The sequence below is a fragment of the Microcaecilia unicolor genome, chromosome 9 (assembly GCF_901765095.1).
Source record: "Microcaecilia unicolor chromosome 9, aMicUni1.1, whole genome shotgun sequence".
NCBI classification, from domain to species: domain Eukaryota; kingdom Metazoa; phylum Chordata; class Amphibia; order Gymnophiona; family Siphonopidae; genus Microcaecilia; species Microcaecilia unicolor.
In genome coordinates this window covers 140608181-140630166 of record NC_044039.1, presented here as the reverse complement: position 1 = coordinate 140630166, position 21986 = coordinate 140608181, and the positions used below count along the sequence as shown (strand labels likewise).

Sequence of the window (21986 nt, the reverse complement as noted above, 5' to 3'; positions counted from 1 at the left end):
AGGAAAAATGGAGGGGGATGGGCTGTCCCAGAGAAAACAACAGCTTCAGTTTTCTTAGGATTTAATCAGTTTACATCAGTCCAATCGGCTACCCAACTCAAGATTATGATGGACACTGAGGACAGCACAGGGGCCACTGTAATCAAGCACACTAAGGGAAAGGGGATGGGACATGATAAACCGCCTTTCTGTGGTTACAATCAAAGTGGTTTACATATTATATACAGGTACTCATTTTATACCTGGGGCAATGGAGGATTAAAGGACTTGCCCAGTCACAAGGAGTTGCAGTAGGAATTGAAACCAGTTCCCCAGGATCAAAGTCCGCTGCACTAACCACTAGGCTACCTACCCTTGGACATCCACGCTTCCTCTGCTGAATTCCCTCCCCCATCCCACCAATCCCTTCCTCTTCCCCTATTCTATATCCCCCTCCTCCTTTCCAAGGACTGATCATTAAGATCTCTTTTCCCCAAAAAGGGCCGACAAAGTAACTAGGCACACAAAAAAATGTCAAAAATTGACCATTCGTAAAAAGTTTTTAAAATTTATGAAAACATGCCAAAAATCTGCAAAAGGAAATTGGGGAGGGTGCCTGCAGCAAAAGGGATGGGGAAGAATTTTATGCACCAATGAATTTCTAGATGCTCTTCTACTATTTCAATGAGATTTGATGAACTAATGATAAAAACACTGGGAAAGGAAGAGGGATGCAGACAATGATCTTCTAAGGCCAGCTGCCCCCGGACACCACTGCTATTTTCCTGTGCTCTCCACGCTCCCAGGACTGGGAAGCTCAGTTGCTTTATGCTTCCTACAAGGAGACAGCCCACTTCAGTTCAGTTGAAAGCTCAGGGAGGTCAGGGAACATTTTTAAAGCTACCCTGCTGCTGGTTGAAATAAGGGTATATAGTAGGGGTGTGCAACCCAAAAATGTTAATTTGTGCCCCCCCCCCCCCCCCGTCATTTACAGGAATTTTTTTTCTTATGTATTAGTTTTGTAAACAGCGCACTCTATTAATCACGCACACAAAATAAATACATTTTTTTTAAAAACAAAATTTCAGGGTTTTTTTTTCCCTGTTTCAGGCAAAACCCACCACAAAATGACATGGGAATTTGCTATGATATTTCAAACAAATGCACAACCCTAGGAAATAGACAATGTGGAGTAACACTATCTAAAAAGGCCAACTCACAATAAAGTTTTACATATTTTGTATATAGCTGTGAAAGTCAAACATCAAACGTTCAGAGCCAATGCGTTAAAAAGCTTAACTGTTCTGGATTATTTTGGTGCTAACTTAAAAAAGTCTCAAATTTTTATACAATCAGTCTGTGGAAAACTGGAGTAAAAATTATGGGGGTCTTTTTACTAAAGCTTAGCTTGAAAGGGAGAGATTTAGGACTGTGGGAGAACTGTCCTAGATTAAACGTATGACATAGGTAAACAAGCTGATATTTGGGATGTATATGGAACACATTCAAGGAAGGAAGAGATACTAAGAATTGGGGGGAAAGGCTTTGGGGAGAAGGTATGGGAGGGGAGCAGAGAATCGGGGAGAGGGGGGGAAAGGGAGAAAATGTTTAAAATTTGATGATATTATAATTTTCGTACTAACAATTTTCAACTATATCAGCACGAATTATTTGTAACATGCAAATGTTGTCTTGATATGAAATTTCATCAATAAAAATTATTAAACATAAAGCTGAGCTTGAGTTATCTGCAGCAGAGCCCATTTTATTCCTATGGGCCCTGCTGCAGATAACTTGAGCTAAGCTTTAGTAAAAGACCCCTATGTTGCATTATTTAGCTCATGCCTTTTCAGTGGTGGTTCGAGTTACATTCAGCAACAGCAGGTATTAGCCTATCCCAAGGGGGCTTACAATGCATGTTTACACCTGAGGCAGTGAAGGGTTAAAGTGACTTGATCAAGGCCACAAGGAGTATCAGTGGGATTTGAATCCTGGTCTCTCTGGTTCAAAGCCTGCTGCTCTAACCACTAGGCTACTCCTACACGCCATTTATCTTTAAGGGGTTAAATTATGCAAATACAGACATGTGAGGTTAATTTTATAAAAGGATTTTCCATGTGTAAAGCTAGTTTCACACACAGAAGAATCCTTTTGTAAAACTATATAGTGGTAAATGTCTGAACCTAGATTAAATACAGATGTAAATTAGCATATTTTATAATCTACACAGTTAGTTGCACGACTTTTCTGAGGGGGTACTGAGTACCGGCACCTTTTTTGGCTAATAAAAATGCACTGGTTAGTTGTGAATTCCACCCACACTGTATCCAAACTCCACTCCCGTATATGCTTACCAGCTAAGTACACGCCACCATCATGTCAAAGTGCTGGTTGATATTTTGTAAGAGACCATTTACATGTATATGTAACCAGATATGCATGAAGACAACTTTATACAATTACCCCTCTATCAGCCAATTTTATAAAGTATGTGCTAAGTGAAGTGCCAATTACACACAGAAGGGGCCCTTTTACCAAACTACTATAAAAAGTGGCCTTAGCGCATCCTTATGCAGGCCATTCCTGTGTGCAAAAGCCTTTGATTAGATCTTGGAGACATGGTGGAATGGGTCTTCCAAATTTATGTCTGCATAATTACACGTTTGCTTTGGCACTTGGGAGATTGGATACTGGAAGAGCAGAATTATACACCATGTACCTATGAGGCAGCTTATTATTCTCCATGACATGTTAACTCTCTTTTGCACTGTGCGATGAATTCTCTGCCACCAGAGATTCGATGTAATGTAATCCTTAGATCGTTAAGACAGGTGTGGTGCTACTTAGTTCCATTTCTGGGAGGTCATCCTGAAGTATCGTATCAGGTACCAATTGTTGGTAACGTGCACTTTTCCCCAGGACAAGATAATGGGAGTTTTAAGCGTTGGGAAAGGAGAGGCTATTCTTTGTTAGAACAGGTACTTGATGGTCATGGCAGAATGCTTCCCTGGCACACTTTACGTGAGCGGGGGGTAGTGAAAGACAAGGACTGTCTGGCATATGGCCAACTGCGGCACTATGTTCGCACCTTAGATGGTGGTCGCCTTGTCTACTTCTCTGGGTAGTCGTCTTCAGGCGTTTTTTGATAAGTTCAGAGAGGGGGGAATGTCCGTATCAGCCTTATGCAAAGAGGTGCAGGCTATGTTACCAGCTCCGAATTATGAAGATATTATTGCTAGATGGAGACATGACCTGGGGAGGTTGGGGACCTTAGTAGACCTACGTATTCTTGTTAAACGTATCCCAGAGATCTCAGTAAGTGTGGAACTGAGGGAATACCAATTTCGTACCTTACATAGGGCGTATATAACGCAGGAACAACTCTAAGATGGGTGCGACAGATTCCCCAACCTGTCAGAAGTGTAAACAAGGTCAGAACACTTTCTACCATGCTTTCTGGAGTTGCCTGAAGATAAAGAGGTTCTGGCTTGCTGTTGCTAGTTATTTGACAAAGCTGCTAAGCCGAGTAGTGCCATGTTCTCCGGCTGGATTCTTGTTGGATAAATATGTCTTTCACATTCCAAATCACTCGCAGGCCCTATTTGTCCGCAAAGCAGGAGCTGTAGGTAAGAAAACTTGTATTGGGAGTCTGGGTGGGGGAGGAAGTTCCCTCCTTTTGGGCTTGGAGAACCGCATGCATACATTGATGCTTTTGGAACGTCAATATGCCAGGTGTTCCCCCAAACGCCTAAGGGCGTTTTGTGTAGTGTGGAATGTGTACATTTGGTCCTTGCCACAAAGAGCTAGAAATTTGATTATTAATCTGAATTGATTTTCTGGGCCTTGGTATGGTGCGAGGGGACTCCTTTCAGTAAAGGTGGGATGACTTCGAGGACTCTAGTTGTAGTGGAGTATGGTGAGCAGTGCACACCTCTTACTCACACCCCCCCCTTTCCTTTTTTTTTTAATGGTGGAGGGAGGGGAGAGATGGGAGGTTGGTGGGGGATGGGGGAAAATTCCTGTAAATGTGTTTGATGACTAATGTTGTAATTTGTCTGATACGCACTATGGAGGTTTACAGTTGTTATATACTATACTGCTCTGTTTGTTTTGTACGTTGTGTCATCAATAAAAATTGTTGAAACACAAAATAAATTTACCTACTACCTGAAAATTACATAATAAAAACAGTCAGTCATCGACACAACTAAACTCTCTCCTCCATCTTCTCCAAATTTTCCCCAATGAAGGAAACTTGGTATATCATGACAAAATTCCCACATCTCCTGCCCTGGTTGCTATAATCTACTGGTGACAGAATTTGAGCACACTTGTTCAAACAAAAGCCTGCATTAAGAGTCCATAGTACACCTAATGTTAAATCATTAGGGAAAAGGATCATGGACTAGATATACCGCTTTTCTTTGGTACAATTAAAGTGGTATACATTTATTACATTCGGGTACTTTCTCTATCCCTAGTGGGCACACAGTCTAAATCTTGTTCCTGGGGTAATGGAGGGTTAAGTAACTTTCTCAGGGTCACAAGGAATTGAACCCAGTTCCCCAGGTTCTCAACACACTGCATTAACCATTAGGTACTCCAGGTCATCATGGTTTCAAGAAACTGGATTTCAACCGTACAATACTTTTCCTCTGCAAGTTTAAAACCAGTTTCAAGCCATGCACATTGAGACAAGGACCATGCAACCTCATTTACAATCAGGTAATGTCTTGCAACTTGACATAGCGAATGGATCAATCGGTATTCCTGGGGGTACATGGGAATGTTTTGAACCTCTGAAGGTCCAGGAAGTTAGGCTTGTTAGCTCAATATGCAGTTTTGACTCGTGTCTAGTTCACATAGGGGCCATTTTACTAAAGGGTTGTCTTGCGGCAACCCGGAACTACTGCCGGCCCAACGAAGCTGCCAGTGATAGTTCCAACCTTGAGCGTGCGTCATTTCCGGTGCTAAGAAAATACCTCCATACTTTCTAGCGCAGCGCTGCCTTGTTACCGCCGGGTTTCCATGGAAGCCCTTACTGCCACCTCAATAGGTGGCAGCAAGTGCTCCCCCTTGTATGGCCACATGGTAAGAATAATCTTACTGCTTGGCTGTGTCTTTTTAGGGACCTTTACCTACTGCAATAAAAAGGGCTCTAGTATGCGGCAAAAATCAGCCCCCATTGCTACCGCAGGGCTCTTTTTAACCGCAGCTTGGTAAAAGGACCCCATCATGAACAACTCCAGCACTGCTTTTGTAACTGCACTGACCACATGGTTGAATGGTTGCCTGGTTCCAGCAAATTGGGGGGATATTGTTTTAAACCAATTCTCAAAAATTCTAAAAGGAATTTACTAGTAACGAGTAATTATTGTCCTGTTGCAACCTATCTCATTGTTTATGAACATTATTTGACACCAAGTTGCTGGAAAATTACCTGGATAAACAAAACATAGGATTCTGCATCCATCACAGTCTGGCTTTCAAAAGAACTATAGTACTGAAACTGTGGTAGGTTCTATTATTGCACAAGGAAAATCTTTCCTATGACAAAGATTGGAATTTAATTATTCAGTTTGATCTTTCCTGTGCTTTCAACCTAGTCAACCATGATCTCATGCTGGCCATGTACAGTGACATAGGTATTCATTGCAGAGCACTGAATTGGTTTAGGGTTTAAAAAAAAATCTACCTGGAAGCAATGTGAAGAGCCAACTGTGGTGTTCCACAGGTTCTCTCCTATCTCCACTTTTGTTCAATGCACTACTCCAATCCCTGGGAGTAGCTTTAGACAAACTTAGGGGCCCTTTTAAAAATGGGTTGTAACACGGCAATCTGGCACTACCATCGGCCTAACACGGAGGCTTTACCAGCTCCTCAATGGTAGCAGTAGGGGCTCCCCTAGAAATGGCTACGTGTAATTAAACTCTGAAATTCATTGCCAGAGAATGTAATAAAGGTTTGGATAGTTTTCTAAAAGAAAAGTCTATAAGCCATTATTAAGATGGACTTGGGGAAACTCCACTGCTTATTTCTAGGATAAGCAGCATAAAATGTATTGTATTGTTTTGGGATCTTGACAGGTATTTATAACCTGGATTGGCCACTGTTGGAAACAGGATCCTGGGCTCGATGGACCTTCGGTCTGTCCCAGTATGGAAGTAGTTATGTACTTACTTATCGAACAGCCATTTCCTTTTTTGGGTTTTCACCTGCTGTGGTAAAAGGGGCCTCAGTGCTCGGCAAATCCATGTGTCGTTGCTACCGCAGGGCCCGTTTTACCGCAGCTTGGTAAAAGGGTCCATTAAGGTTTCATTTTTTACATATGCGGATGACATCACTGCACTTCTTCCAACGTCTGGGGATTGGACTATTCACTGGACAAAATTTCAGAGTGTGTGCAGTTGATTGACAATTGGATTTCGGCCCAATAGCTTAAATTAAATAGAAACAAAACTAGGTTTCTGTGGGTAGGTTCATTTGATAGGATCAATTTCTCCTTCCTGGGCAGCCACCTCTGGAACGCTCTTCCCTAGACCTATCCGAGGGATCCATGACCACCTACCATTCAGGAAAGCACTAAAAACCCATTTATTCAAGCAAGCCTACCCAAAGGACCCAGATTAATCTGATGAACCCATCTACCTTACATATACATCTACCTTACATATACCGAAGAGAAAACGACATTGACCCAGACTCTCTCTCTCACCTTACCCTCCTCTCTATCACTTGTCTCTATCTACCCATCCATCCTATTACTATGTTATACTTAATTTCCTACTTTACATAACAAAATTCTGTGTTACCTATTACTATGTAAGCCGCATTGAACCTGCTTTTAGTGGGAATGTGCGGGATACAAATGTAATAAATAAATAAATATTCCCTCAGAGTTTTACCATCAAACCAGACATTTCACCATTGAGTTTCTACCTAAGATTTTGTGGATGGAGGTAGATAGTTCTCTGTCATTTACATCTCATGTGAACTCTCTCTTTATATGTTAAAAAAATGAGAACAATCCATAAGTACTTTGAACCAGCAAAATTTAGATTATTAGTCTAGACTTTAATATTACAATAATCCATCCTAGATAGAATGATCTATGTTGGATGCTCTAAGGCTTTATTTAAGACAGGTACAGATCGTATGAACACATTGCTGATATATAAAGCCCACAAATTAAATTCTGTTTTTTTTCTGGAGCTGCACTGGCTCCCAATAGAAGCCAGTATACAATTTAAGTTGCGTACTACTATTTTTAAATAGTATGAGTGATGATGCTCCTGATTATCTATGAGATTGGACTATATTTCTTCAAAAAAAGTATTTTCCATAGGACTCGTAACCAGATGTTATTGTGCTTTCCATCAGTAAAGAGGATTAAATCATTTAAGATGTTTAATTCTTTGCTTAAGTATCAGGCAGTTTTAGTCTGGAATTCATCCTCATCTCAGATTCAATTACTCCCCAATTATTTAGTGTTCAGGAAAACCTTGAAAACATTTCATTCACAAATATGTACTAACAGGAAATTAGATTATGTTTGGCAGGTGCATTGTAATTCCTGAAATGTTTGGTTATCCAGTCTTCTTTAATACGTGTAATTCGAATAGAACTGTTAAGGTATCTGTGGAGTAGAGAATAACCGGTTTTAAGAAGTTCTCCAAGTGCAAGTCCACACATATCGTTACTTTGAAAGCTGCCATGAGCACAAAGTATGTACAGGACCGCCGAGAGGGGAGACGGGGGTGGGGGGGAAACTCCCCAGGTCCGGGCCTCCAAGGGGGGCCCAGAACCAGGGTCTCTCTCTCTCCTGCTCCTGATGGGACCTGAGTGATCACATCCCGACAGGCGCAGGAGAGGGAAAACTCTGGCACCAGGCCCCTCTGGAGGCTGGGGAGGACCCAGAGCTTCCTCCAGCGCTGCTCTCCTGCATTGCTGAGTGGCTGCTTTTCCTCTCAGGCACGCATGCTCAGTTTTGAAACTGAGCATGCCCTGAGAGGAAAAGCAGCCACAGGGGCAGGCAGTCAGCGCTGGAGGAAAACGTCTTCTGCTGACGGGGCCTCAGGATCCCCGTCAGCCAAGGTACTTTAATTCTGTTGCGGCAGTGATCTGGGGGGGGGGGGGGGGGGGGGGGGGGGGGGGGGGGGGTGGGGGGGGGGGGGGGGGGGGGGGTGCTGAAGCAGCCCGGGTCCTGTTCAGTCTCTTGGCAGCCCTGAGTATGTGTGGTCACTTGCACCTGCTACTTGTGCAGGTAAACTTCTACAGGGAGAGTAGTATGGTTGTAGAGATGGAAGTGTACTCTAAGCACATTCTATTTCCCTTCCTCAACCTAAACACACCCCAAGACTGAAATGTAGTGAAAGGAGGCTATGCACATATGTGGACTACTATCAGTGTGTATAGCTGCCAGGCAATCTATCTATGTAGGTAAAAGGTTTTAAAATTGGCTTCTTACCTGAAGGGAAGCCAATTCAACTGCCTTTTGGGCCAGCGTCAGTAAGTTGGCCTCCTGGGAAGCTCTCCGCCTTCTCCGTGTGCTCTGGATCACACCTCCGGTAATACTGCTACCCCCACCACCATCAATACATCTCAACGTACTTTCTTCTCCAGCCACCTGTGTCTCTCTCCCTCTGCCATTCTGGCACAAGGACGACTTTTCTGTTTCAGTCTGGCTTTGATGATGGCTACTGTATTCACTCTGGTGGTTGCCAAGCGGAGCCTCTTTCTGAGTCTGTTCATAGTTGGCATTCTGGTGGCTTGGGGTTTCTAACTGATGATGCAAGTGGGGCCCACGCTGCTCCTGCCAGGGATGCATAAATGGATTATCAGCTTGTTCCTCTCCAGCTTTAGAAGTTGACACCCCTCCAGTAGAAGACTGTGGCGGAACACCTTCCTTCGAGAGTCTTCTTGATCTTCTTGGCTGGGTCTTAGTTAAGAGCGCCTGCCGATTCGATTCTGCCATGGCATTCACAATCTGCCGAGTCATGTCATTGGGGGCTTGCTGGAACTGGCCCACCATATGTACTTGATGCTGTGCATTTCCATGTGGCTGTGCCATGGCTGTAACCTGCTGTACACTAAAGGCCTGTGCAGTAGCTACTACCAATTGCTGTTGTTGCTGTTGCTGTTGTGCTGGATAGAAGTTTTCAAAGAGCTGCATCTGGGGAAGAGGTTGTTTTTGTTGAGTGGTAAAGGATGGATTTGATGAAATAGGTGGTTCCTGGAAAACATGGAACAACTCCGGAAGAGGGAGACCTTGCTTTTGACCTTGGTGGCCAAATGCAAGCTGGAAGGGCTGTAGAGACAGCGTCTGATTCTGCTGCTGTTGTTTCTGTGCCTGAAGAACGGAATTCAAATGGGCCTGTTGTCTAACCAAGGCCTGCTGCTCCAGCTGGGCCTTCTGTGACATCATCTGCTGGACGGCGTCCCCGTACATTTCCAGCTGTGGTATGCCCATTCCTTTCTCCTGGCTCCTTTTCATAGCTTCGTGGTGGTTGTAGAAGCCAGGTACATGAGTCTTTTGGCTTCCACCACAGACCACCATATTATGGTTCCACAACCCTGAAGGCTGGCTCTGCCAACTGGCTTCACTCCTCTCTGGTAACCGGTTCACCATTACTGAGCTTTGCCACTTGTCGGCAGGCACCTGCTGGGCAAGCCTCATTTGTTCACCTCGATCCTGTGTGAATATGACAGAGTTTAGCAGGGCAAAGTTGCTATTGGGAGCACTGGAGGTCACTCCATCTACTTTTGGCTGCTCGGGAGCCTGGAAGACCGACAAGTTACCCCTTGCTCCATACAGCTGCCCTTCCTTCAGCTGCTGTTCATCTTTTACTGGCACCACCTGGCCCTGCTCATTAAAGAAAGCAATGCGCTTCCCTGTTCTCCTGTTCGATACCTTTGGCTGAGCCTGAAGATTCATGGCAGTCTTGCACTATTTGCTTAATATGCCTTGTCTATTTCCTTAACACAGCAAAAGGAATAAACAATTCCTGTTATCCAAGTTATGAAATTTTTGGAAAGGACGACACAGACGTATGCAAAATTCCTCCACCCATGTAGAGATTGAAGGGTCTTGTTCCTGCTCTTTTCCAAATATTCCTCCCCTCTGAAATTCACAGCATTTTGGGGCTCCGGCAAATTGGTATCTGAAAGCAAAATTGGAAATTAAGTCAGTGAAATAAAGATGAGCTGAAGATCTTTAGTTAAAAGCATTAACTTCCTTGGTTAGCTTTTTATTGTTCCCAATGCCAGATGGCTTCTTGCTGCACAGCAAACTGTGGATACAACATATTTTACACTACATAAATTTAGTCAACATTCAAAAAAAGATGCTTTTGGAAATTGTGTGAACGATAAAACATTTCATTTGATAATGTCATTTTACCTTATTTAATTTTTCCTTCTTAGATTAAGATCTTCCCTTTGCTGAATGGTTGCTGCCCTCCACACAGGTGCCCTCATCTCCCTTCTATTCTCCTCTTTCTTTCCCTCCCCATCACTCTTGCCCTTCTCCTACTGAAGGCCACAGGTCTTTGAGAGATCAGCACTTGGGGCTATTTTATTTTTCATTCAAAATAATTTATTTTTTCTTTCAAGACACCTATCTTCCTGTTCCAATGCAGCCTCCGTTACACATAGGGCTACCAGTTGGCTCCAGATGTTCCAAATAGGTTGATCTGCTCCTGGTTTTACCCTGCTGCATTTACAGAGCTGGTACTTTTAAGGGAAATTAGAACCACAAATCCCACATGCAACAGTGTAAAACTGGGACTGGATCAATCTACCCTGATAAAAGTGAAACCAGTTGGTAGCCCTATTTGCACGCTTTGCACAATAATCTCTTTAATCCCTGCATGCCCCAAGAGATGCTACTTGGTTCCTACCCTTTCCGCAGCCCCCACAAATAATTAAAATAAGAATGCCCAGAAGAAATAGAGAAATGTAAAATAAATAAATAAATAAATAAATTCTCAACGACAGACAGATTTCCTGAACTGCATTTTGAAATATTACCAGAAAACCCAGTCAGCACACATAATGCAAGCTGCTGTCCTATTCTTTAAGCTCTCTACATCCCTGGCCCCCTTCTAGGGCTGTCAGCCTCACTAGAGGTGCTTCGTGACTCTTGGGACCAGTACTTTCTCATCTGGTCTCTCACGTCAGTAAGCCAAGTTCCATCTCTGGTCGTATTCAAATCTAGGCTAAAAGCCCACCTTTTTGAGGCTGCTTTTAACTCCTATTCATCTGTTCAGTGGCCCATGTCTGTAAGTAATTCCCTTATTTGCCCAGTTTTGTCAGGGCTGCCGAGAGACAAAGCTGGGCCCGGGGCAAACACTCATGAAAGTTGTAAGCAGAGGCATAGCTAGGGGGGAGCCATGGGGCCCTGGACCCCCTGCTGACAACCCTCTCGACCTCCCCTCCAGCCGCCAACCTTTGCTGGCGGGGGACCCCAACCCCCGCCAGCCAAGGTCCTCTTCTTCCTTCGTTCTGTTTCTGACAGACTCAGAAACAGAATGAAGGAAGACGAGGACCTCGGCTGGCGGGGGTTGGGGTCCCCCGCCAGCAAAGGTAGGCGACGGTGGGGGAGGGTTGGCTAAAATGTGCCCCCTCACCTCGGGCTCTGGACCCCCCTATCACCGAAGTCTGCCTACGCCCCTGGATATAAGTGGTTACATTTTGCCACCAGTTCCAAAATGAAACTGCACTTTCGGACAAGCTCAGGTGGCAATGCTGAACTCCACAGTGTTCTGAGACTTTGCTTAGTCTGCGACACCAGAACAGCAGTGGGTAACAACACAGTGACAACCTTTGCATATTTCCAAACAGAGAAAAGAAATGGAAAACCCAACTGATAGCAGCGTGAGAACTGCACTGAACACAGGCAACCTTTTTTTACTATTAACTTTAGACATCTGGGTATCCATTTAATCAATTATCGACCGAGTTATTGAGCTGCATTCGTTGTTTAACAGGGGTTTTAATCTGCATTAGTGTAGCACATTAACTGTCAAGTGTTTAATACAGTGGTTAGTATTCACTAATGCAGGCATTCATGTTTGGGTAATGGAAAAGGGTGGAGATTGTGCCTTGACGTTAATGGAACAGCAAAAGAAAATAACGAAGAACAGCTAATGTCATCTCCAGAGGTGTAACTAACTTCATTCTGTGTTATAATGCACTACTTCATGCTAAATGGCACAATCGCTTTCTTTCTAAGTGCCAGGCATGCCCATGACAGTTAACAGAGTTTTTACCTTGGATACGTATTACCTGCAAAACCTTAGCAAATAGGTACTAATAATTAGGGCTGCATTTTGATTACAATTTTTAATCACGTGATAGCCAACAGTACATTTGGGGGGACCCGGGGGGGGGGGGGTCAGAGACACAGGAGGGGGGTCATGCATTTCCTCTCCCTCCTCCCCTCACCCCAGATTAGGCATCATACCTTTGCTGGTGGGGATGCAGAAGCTCCACCAGTCAAAGAAATCCACTGCCAAAGCAGCCCCCTTCCTCACTGAGCTGCCGCCAGCTGCCACTGCTGGCACTCTCCGAGCATGATTGGTTCATGTACGAACTGAGCATGCTTGTGGAGTCCAAGCAAAAGCGGTTGGAGGCATGCCTCCGACTTCCTCGCTCCCGAGGCAGTACAAGAAAGAAGGGGGCATAGCAAAGGGGGGAGAGGGGTCCTGGAGACTTGGGCCCTCCACCTTCAGCTCAAACCCCCTCCAAAGCTGCAATGGCTTTTCAGTGGCTGGTGGGGTAGCTGAAGCCCCAACAGCTGAAGAAACCCAGATGCAGCAGAAATCAGCCGAGAAAATCCGCCCTGGCTGAATGTGGACTCCACAACTCCAGGTCATCGCTTATGGGTGATAATTTTGAACATAGCTTATGGCTTGGTCTTCACCTCCCCCTTCTACCCCCCTCCTCCTTCAAGGCTCCCTGAAACTCCATGTAGCCACAAAAAAAAAAAAAAACACACAATTGGATGGGCTGCCTGGTTAGCTTTATTACCCTTGTACAGAGGAATAAAACTAATTAAAAAAAATATCCTCCCATACAAGAGAGAGCCAGGCAGGGGAGAGGCAGAATTCCCCTGGAGTCCTGGGCTGCAATTAGCCCTGGATGGGAAGGGAAGCCTGTGTATGCTGGCTATGTAGCCAAGTATACTGGCAGGCCAGTGTTACGCACCTTGCGGGAGCTGGTGGCTGAGTACAGCTGCTGGCTCTCTGTCCCTTGTGTGGTAGACTGTTTCCAACTTCTGAAATAAGTTCGTAGACATGCTCCCTTAATCGGGCTAAGTCTGGCCCTGCCATGGCATTGGGACCTGCAGTCCTGATGCCTTAGGCATGAAAGTCAGCTATTTCAGGTCTTGCTGCAGTTTCTCTGCAGCAGGATTTCTCTCAGTAACCATTGGAGCTGGGGGGGGGGGGGGGGGGGGCTTTGCATTCCCCAGGTCTATGGCCCAATAGGGCCCCGAGCCCAGAAAGGTTCCACAAGTGGTCCTGCTGGTCAAGCAGGTGTTGGTGGCTGAGGCTGGCGAGAGCTCCTCATGCCCCAGGGACCATGGTGGGGTCCCTTTCTGGTGGCCAAATAATGTAGAAGTGACCATATTTTGTCAAGAGGTCCCTTGACCTCTGAGGGTGATTGTGGGGGGTGGCAGGGGACCTATCAGACCTCCAGTCGTTCCCTGACTTGGGTTCAAAGGCCGGAATTCCTTGTATATCTCTTTTTTGGTGAGAAGAGCATTCCCATCTTGTTGATTCAGTTTTGGAGGCCCTGGGCCTCTCTGCCTCCTTGGCCAAGCCTTTGGAGGTAAACTCTATTCTGGAGGGTCTTTTGGAGCCTTCCAAACACTTTCCCCTTTATAAGGCACTGCCCTGCATATAACACTGGCAGAGTGGAAGGTCCCAGTCTGAGTCACATGACTTTTGTGAGCCCTAGGCACTTTTGCCTTCATGGGCTCCTCCCTTGGAGGCAATTTAATATATGACTGAGCTTTTTATTTGAATTGCGTGTATATTTTACTTGCATTTCATGTATTTGTATTCTATTTATTATGTATATTTTCAAGGCCAAAAGGAAAAGCATGAAAATAAATAACTTCTACTTCATTTTTATTATGCCTAATGGATAAGTCTGCCCTGGTTTCCAATAGACCCAGAGAACCTTTAACTAGGGTTTAGAAAGATAGATGAAGGTTAGAGGTGCTGTTTACATAGCTCCAGTTCCTTTAAAATGTTTATTTTTCCTGCTCCCGGCACCATCACTTTTGAGCTAGCCTTACTTTTTTCACAAATAACACAGTTTATGGTGTTCAGTGCAAGGTGTGTCATTTTATTTGCATAATTTCGGTATTATGCAGCCCACAGTGAGTTACACTAATGTGTGTTATGGTAAAATAAATGCGTCATTTTGCCATTTGGCAGAACAACTCATGTGTTACTCCCTCAATGTGCATTACTAATTACCCCCTTAATTATTTACCATTACATATAGGTATATGGTGGAAGAATCATTGGTGCAACTCACCTTAGGCTGTGGGTCCCAATCCACCAGTTGAAAAACAGGATTTTAAAACGTCACTCAATATTCAGCCCAATTTTGCCAGTATTTGTTAAACATTGGTTGTCGGGTAGTCAGCACTGGGCCATAGCCAGATACCACCCACTAAATATTGGCAGCCCATGGAAATTATCCAGTTATTACTAAGATTCAGAGTCAGTACTTGAATAGTTCCCTGGCAAGTTAGGACAGCCTTTGTCTGGCCAACTTATTTATTTGGATTTTGCTCACACCTTTTTCAGTAGTAGCTCAAGATGAGTTATATTCAGATACACTAAGTAGTTCCCTTGATCGGCACTGACACAGTTAAATAAATATTCCCTCTCTTTACTTCCTGCTTTACTGTTTCCACTAAGCACCCAAAAGGTAGTTCATGATTTCAGTACTTTTCAAATTTGGGGTAATGAAATGGTAATGATTGGGTTGTGGTCCCAGCCCCATACTTCCTTCAAATGTTTTGCAGAGAAAGGAGAAAGTGCAGCATACGGCAGTTTCACCGACAACTCTGGCTCTGTGAGGCCTTCAGAGAATTTGAACCACACAATGACACCCAGGCAGTGCAGGACAATAACATCCTATGAGGTGCTCACCCAGTCACAACCCCAAACACAGATTTCATAACCCTATTTGGGTTATCTAGACCCACAGTTTGGGAAGCTCTAGTCTAGGGCACACTATTTGCCTCAAGCTAAGATACTAAGGAGCATAAATAATAAATAGCTTAGAGCTGCTAAATTCTTTTTTCCAGAAATTTGGTTTGGAGTTTGTGGGAACATCTAACATATAAGAACAGCCATACTGGGTCACAGCAATGGTCCATCTAGCCCAGTACCCTGTTTCTAACAGTGGCCAATCCAGGTCACAAGTACTTGGCAGAAACCCAAATAGTAGCAACATTCCATGATACTAATCCCAGGGCAAGCAGTTACTTCCCCCCTGTGTCTCAATAGCAGACTATGGACTTTTCATCCAGGAACTTGTCCAAACCTTTTTATTAAAACCCAGATACACTAACCGCTGTTATTACATCCTTCAGCAAAGAGTTCCAGAGCTTAACTATTCGTGGACTGAAAAAATATTAAAAGTGTTTCCATGTAAGTTTATTGAGGGTCCCCTACTCTTTGTACTTTTAAAAGAGTAAAAGGATTCACTTCTACTCATTCTACACCACTCAGGGATTTTGTAGACCTAAATCACATCTCCCCCTCAGCCGTCTCTTTTCCAAGCTCAAGAGCCCTAACCTCTTTAGCCTTTACTCATACGAAAGGAGTTCGTCCCCTTTACCATTTTGGTCGCTCTTCTTTGAGCCTTTTCTAATTCCGCTTTTTGAGATACAGTGACCAGAACTGAACTAAATACTCAAGGTGAGGTCACACCATGGAGTGATAGAGGCATTATAGTATTCTCAGTCTTATTTATCATCCTTTTCCTAATAATTTCTAGCATCCGGTTTGTTTTTTGTTTACTTGATCCCAACAGAGATTGTTTACTTGAAAATGTTCCCCTGGACTAAGGATCCCACATCTGTAAAAACTTTCATATGGAGATATATCCAAATGATGCAAATGTTCACAGAAAAAGAAGGCAATGTTTGTTGCTAAGGACTGCTCTGTTGCAGATTGGAGGTTTTTTTTCTTTTCTGTAAAATGTTTGGTATTTATTTAATGTTTAATTATATATTTTCTGAACCTCAACAGCTGTCTAATTTTTTTGAGTGCCAAACATTAAGAAAAGTACAGACCTCCACTCCTACAGCTTTTCTGTAATTATGACTATACTTCTTTTTCTCTTTCCTTGATCAGAGTCCTGAGAATCCCTCAAAGTTTTGTTGGACTTGTAGAGATAGTCTATTGATTTTTGTATTTTTCAAATTTTCTATTACACAGTAAAATGTAAGGGCCTTTTAGAGAGGACAAACAAATTGGAACCAGGTCGGGAAGTCTCATGTTCTGCAAATATTTTAGAACATCTATCATATTTCTTCTCTTTCTTTCTACAGTATACATTTTTTCAGGTCTTCAATTCTCTTCTCGTGTATGTCTTTTGATGCAAAACCTTACCATTTTTGTTGTCTTCCCCTGAATCGCTTCAGATATTTTATCATCCTTAGCGAGATATGGCCTCCAAAATGGAACACAATACTTCACCCAACGCTTTGTACAGGGACATTATACACCTCATTTATTCTGCTGGTTATGCTATCTAGCACACTTCAGGCTGTAGCCACAGCCTTGTCACATTGTCTCACTACCTTGAGATCCTCAGACACCATCACCCCAAGGTTCCTCTCCTGCTCCGTGCATATCAGCCTTTTGCTCCCTAACATATACAGCTCCTTTGGATTTCTATACCCCAAGTGGATCACACTGTACTTTTTTGCATTAAACTGAAAAAAAATATTAGACCATACCAAAGCACTCCAGTTTGCTATAAATTTCTCTATCTCTGTAAGTGTGTACTGAATTAAAAATCTGAGAAATAAAAAAAAATTTAAAAAAAAAAAACTTTTGTGATAAAAAAAAGTGAGCTTGTCAGTGAAAGCAAGGGAATATGGACAGAATTCTAATATTCAGCAGGGCAGGAAGTTCTAAAGCCATCCTGACAGCAGTAATCGGACAGTCAAGGCATTTACCTGGTGAAGTGCGCCACAGAATGCCATCAGGTTAAAACTATTTGGATAACATTGTCTGCTATTTCTGCAACCTAATTTATCCAATTTAGTTTAACAGTGAAAATTGGCACTGTCTCTGAATTCAGATCATTGGAACATTTAACCTACCCAAAGCAGTATACTATAAAGTATGTATTTTTTTTGTTATTGTATATGTTATATTAGGGCTCAAAAATCCAAGTTATCAGGCCATTATGGTGCTCAAAAACTTCCCCAAGCATCTGGGATTTTTGTGCACTGTGTGTCTCGCAGAGTTTGAAGAGTGTGGTGCAGAATTCCCATGCTAGTCTCTGGGTCTCAAACCTTGGAAGACCAGCCCTGTAGTTCTTGCACTGTGTCCGACACTCTCAAAGCACAATGTGGTGCAGAGAAATATGCTCCTGTTTGGATGGCAGCCTGCCAACCAAAATGAGGATCAAGGTAAGGAGAGCTGGCCTAATGGGAGGTCTGGAGGCTGACTAACTAGTTAGATGGCAGGGAAAAGGATGTAGCTGGCTATGTGAGGGGATATAGGTTGGAGAGGTGACAGACTAGCTTCCTGGGTGATGAAGCCCGGGGGGGGTGGGGGGGGGGAGAAGACAACGTGAAGGATATATAAAAAGATTTAGGGTGGTGGCCGACTAGCTTCCTGGGTGGCAAGGACTAGGGTAGGTATGGCAGACAATGAAGGTGATGGAAGGAAGGATTAATGGGGAAGAAGGATGAGATCAAGACTGGGTGATTTTGAAAATTGTAGACCGCTGTATCTTACAATCCTAGGCAGATTAACAATAAAAATACACACAATAAAAATCATATAAAAATATAAAATAAGACAAAAACAAGCATATGGATCTTATTCTGCCCACAAATGATATTATAAGCAGTGCAAATGGGAGATCACGTGATGTGCTGACAGGGCCGGACACGAGTTAGTCCCTCTCCGAGGGTCCCGCATCGGCAATTTAAATGAGCAAAACGGGACAAATTCCTAGAGGGTGCAGCGGATAGTTCATGGACAAATACCTGATTCCTTGCAGGAGTGCGATGGCTGGTAGATCAGCAAAAAAAAGATAGCTGTAGGCTAAGAAGCGGTGAAGACAAGATGGCGACTGTGGAGCCGTCAAGTGTCCTTGCTTTTAGAGAGCACCAGCTGGCGCAGCTAACTTCTGCTGTCACGAAAGCTTTAGAGCCTCGGTTAGGGCAGCTTTCTTCTCAATTTGTAAATGTTGAAACTCTGCTAGCGGATAAAACAAGGCGCACTGGAGAAGTAGAACAACAACATGTTTCAGCCATAGAGGACGTGGCACAGAATACAATCTCAGGCTCTGGACCCTGTCTCCCACTGGCCTCGATACAGACACCTAAAGACCATGGAGGTATGGAACTCTGAGTATTCATTGTCAGTGGCCAGTGGGATGCGGCATATCAATGAATGTGTAAACACTTTTCCCTCAAGAAGGTGAACATCAATCTAGTTCTTGAGACTCATTTGTCACATTTTGCATATAATTGTAAATTACTGCCGGGTATACTATCCCATTACTCTTTGATTAAATCAGCTAGGGCGGTATAGCACTGGATTTAAAGGAGGCAGCAGTTTTCAGCGTCAGTTATGCCTCATTTGTCAATACCAGGCCAGGGTAAGAGTACTGAGCCCAGATGGGTATCATTTAGTCCACATGCTTGATGAGGAGGGAAAGTTAAAACCTTTTGAGGTATAACAAGAATATCAGTTGTCATCTATTATATTTTCAACTGAGACATTATATATTAGCTCTGCTCTGGACTGACCTTATGGAAGATGTACAGGAAACCCTATCTGAGGCATATACGCTGAGAGTGCAACTTGTGCCGTTTGCATTCCATCACCAATATTTAAAAGATACTACTCCTGATTTGCATTACGGAAACCTAGCTTCGGCCTGGTCAACAGATATTCAGTGTACATTAATCAGCAAACTGCCTAAAAAATATACATTAAGGATATATCTCAACAGATAGTCAATGCTTCATTGAGAGATGCTTTATAAAGTTGCATTGAGACTTCACATTTCGCCATATAGGGCATTTTGCTCAACAATTACATCTCATTCATACTACCCTAAATGCAACCTACTTGCAGTGTCTTTGGACCACATGTTTTGGCACTGTCCTTACATTTTCTCCTTTTGAATGCGATACAGACTTATTGGAATTGAACAGTGACTATGGATCCATCAATTCTTTTTGGCAAATATGTTTATACAGATCTGGTTCCACCGGGTTTCAAGCGCTTTCTTTATCTGGCTATTATTTTTGGACTAAAGGCAATACTGGGTTTCTGTTTAAAACGGGCAAGTCCGTCTTTACAGAAATGAAGATCGCAGTTGCGTGTGGAGCAGCAATGAGTCACGTCTTTGGATAGTGGTCCGGGCAAACTTTTACAGGAGACATGGGAGTCTTTTTGGCTGACTCTCATATCCAGGGCCCACAGTTATTTGCTGAATTAACTGACTGTGCTATAGTGTATGATAAACATGGGGAGTCACCGTCAAGGGGGGGGGGGGGGGGAGAGGGTATAGGGGTTTTCATAGTTCTGTACCAGACAACTGTTATACATTGTCATTTGCTTTGCGATGTTAATAAAAATGAGTTAAACATAAGCAGTGCAAATAATCATGCTACACGATTAAATAGAAGCAAAAATCTGGACAAATAAATGTGCCTTCAATTGTTTCATAAGCTGAATCACAGAAGCAATTTTACGTAATTTATTTGGTAAAGTGTTCCAGAACAATGAGAGCGTGCTTGGGATGCTGGCTATATTTTTGTCACTGGCCTGCTACAGTACATTAAGGGCCTCTTATCAAGCCACGCTAGCAGTTCCTGCACTGCAGTGCAGACGGAGCCCATTTAAAGTGAATGTGCATTACTGCACCAGAAGCCACTAATGCAGCTTGATAGAACAGGCCCTAAAAGCCCAATTTGCTGAGCCTTCTTTGCCCTTATTTATTTATTTAGGTTTTGCTCACACTTTTTTCAGTAGTAGCTCAAGGTGAGTTACATTCAGGTACACTGGATATTTCTCTGTCCCAGGAGGGCTCACAATCTAAGTTTGCACCTGCGGCAATGGAGGGTTAAGTGACTTGCCCAAGATCACAAGGAGCAGCAGCAGGATTTGAACCGGCCACCTCTGGATGTCAAGATCAGTGCTCTAACCACTAGGCCACTTCTCCACACAATGAGAGAAACACTCTTAGTAAACCAAAATCAGGTACTACAGAACTGCACTACACTATGGAGGTGATCTCCCTCTCCCCCACCACACTCTTCAATTCTTGTAGAGACAATGGAGAGTGAGGGGTGAGGAGAAGCAGAAAGACCTCAGCTACTGGCTCCAAAGTTTTTGGGCTTGGCTCCTATAGTCAAAGAAATTCTGTCACTAGATCAAGTAAAATACATAATAAAACCTCATGTCATTCAGTAATAGCATATAGTGTTAGATAATGTCAACTTGTTATACAAAGCTTATACTATTACACCATCCAACTATGCTAGAAAACCCCATCTCTTATAATGATCACAATCTGAACAATTTGAAGACCCACATAATAAACAAACCATCTACCGAAAAGGCTGTTCCTTATTGAAACGCTTCCAAACTCACTCAAATTCTCCCATGATTCTGGGTTGGGGGGTTTTTTGTGGGTTTTGGGTTTAAAAAAAAAAAAATTAAAAAAAAAAGTCATCCTTGTGGGGTTTTTTTTGTTTTGTTTTTGTGAGCAAACAAATGGGGATCCTTGATCAGTCAAGTTCAACACATGGCAAAGTATGATTGTGTTAACAACAGAAGAAGAGCACTGTACGCCAGTGGCATTACCTGCATTCTTTACATACTCTGCTTTTTGTTGATACGTCATTGGTATATTACAGTCAGTCATTTACTCATAAATAAGTATAAAAATAGAAACACATTTCAAGACAGACAAACCTGCCTACATACTCCAAGCAGAAAAATTACATCTTGGCCAACAACCACATTAAAACCACCTCAAGCAGATGGGAAAGGACATCATCAGCTTTCTCCAAAAGACTGCATAAATTTGCCTCTAACCTGAGCTCCCCAGTAGAACTATGTATTATGTTATGAAGGGACCCCGGAAAAAAAAAAAACTCCAGCTCATAAACTGGAATTGCCAAATTCATGCCACTTACTTGCTTTGTGGCGATACTGGTAAACAATATAGGCAATAGAAAAAGGTGTCACCTGCGCCCTACATTAGACCTTTATTTATTAAAAAATGTGTATACAGGCAACCCAATAAATCTCTCAGGCATTCACAATTCAACATAAAACCAAATAAAAACAATAGAGACACAAAATGTAGCAGTTTGCTTCCCCTTCTGGGCCACCAATTTACTGTTCCTTAGGCCCTGAAAGCCTCACATTCAGTGGAAGACCAAACTGGCAGCACAGTAGGGACAGGAAGAAGGGTAAAAGATGCCAAGAAAACTCCAGTGTGCTCTCTGAAGAGACTTCACAGAGAAAATAAAATTAATGGCAGTAAATAACATTTCAAAAAAGAATAGCCTAAGACAACAGTAGCTTTGGAGTCACCTCCAAGGCAATACAAAATATTAAACCTCAGTACCAGGACACTAGAAGAAATTCCAAGAAAAGCACACAAAAATAATCAGCCACAGTTGCCTTCTTACTTTACTCTGCTCTGCTAATCCTGTCCTCCTCTTGCACCAAAGTCTCTCTAATCTCCTCTTCTGTCTCTGTTCCTGTGTC

General features: G+C 43.2%; 1 protein-coding gene across 4 annotated transcripts in view; it reads right to left on the bottom strand.

The window, feature by feature from the left end:
• ELMSAN1 (ELM2 and Myb/SANT domain containing 1) overlaps window positions 1–21986 on the bottom strand; it is a 177755-nt gene that overhangs the window by 47789 nt on the left and 107980 nt on the right. For all 4 annotated transcript variants that reach the window (XM_030215485.1, XM_030215484.1, XM_030215482.1 and 1 more), the window contains one exon: window positions 8447–10139. In XM_030215485.1, the coding sequence (XP_030071345.1) occupies window positions 8447–9913 (1467 nt within the window). In that variant the 5' untranslated portion in view covers window positions 9914–10139. The remainder of the gene's footprint in view (window positions 1–8446; window positions 10140–21986) is intronic.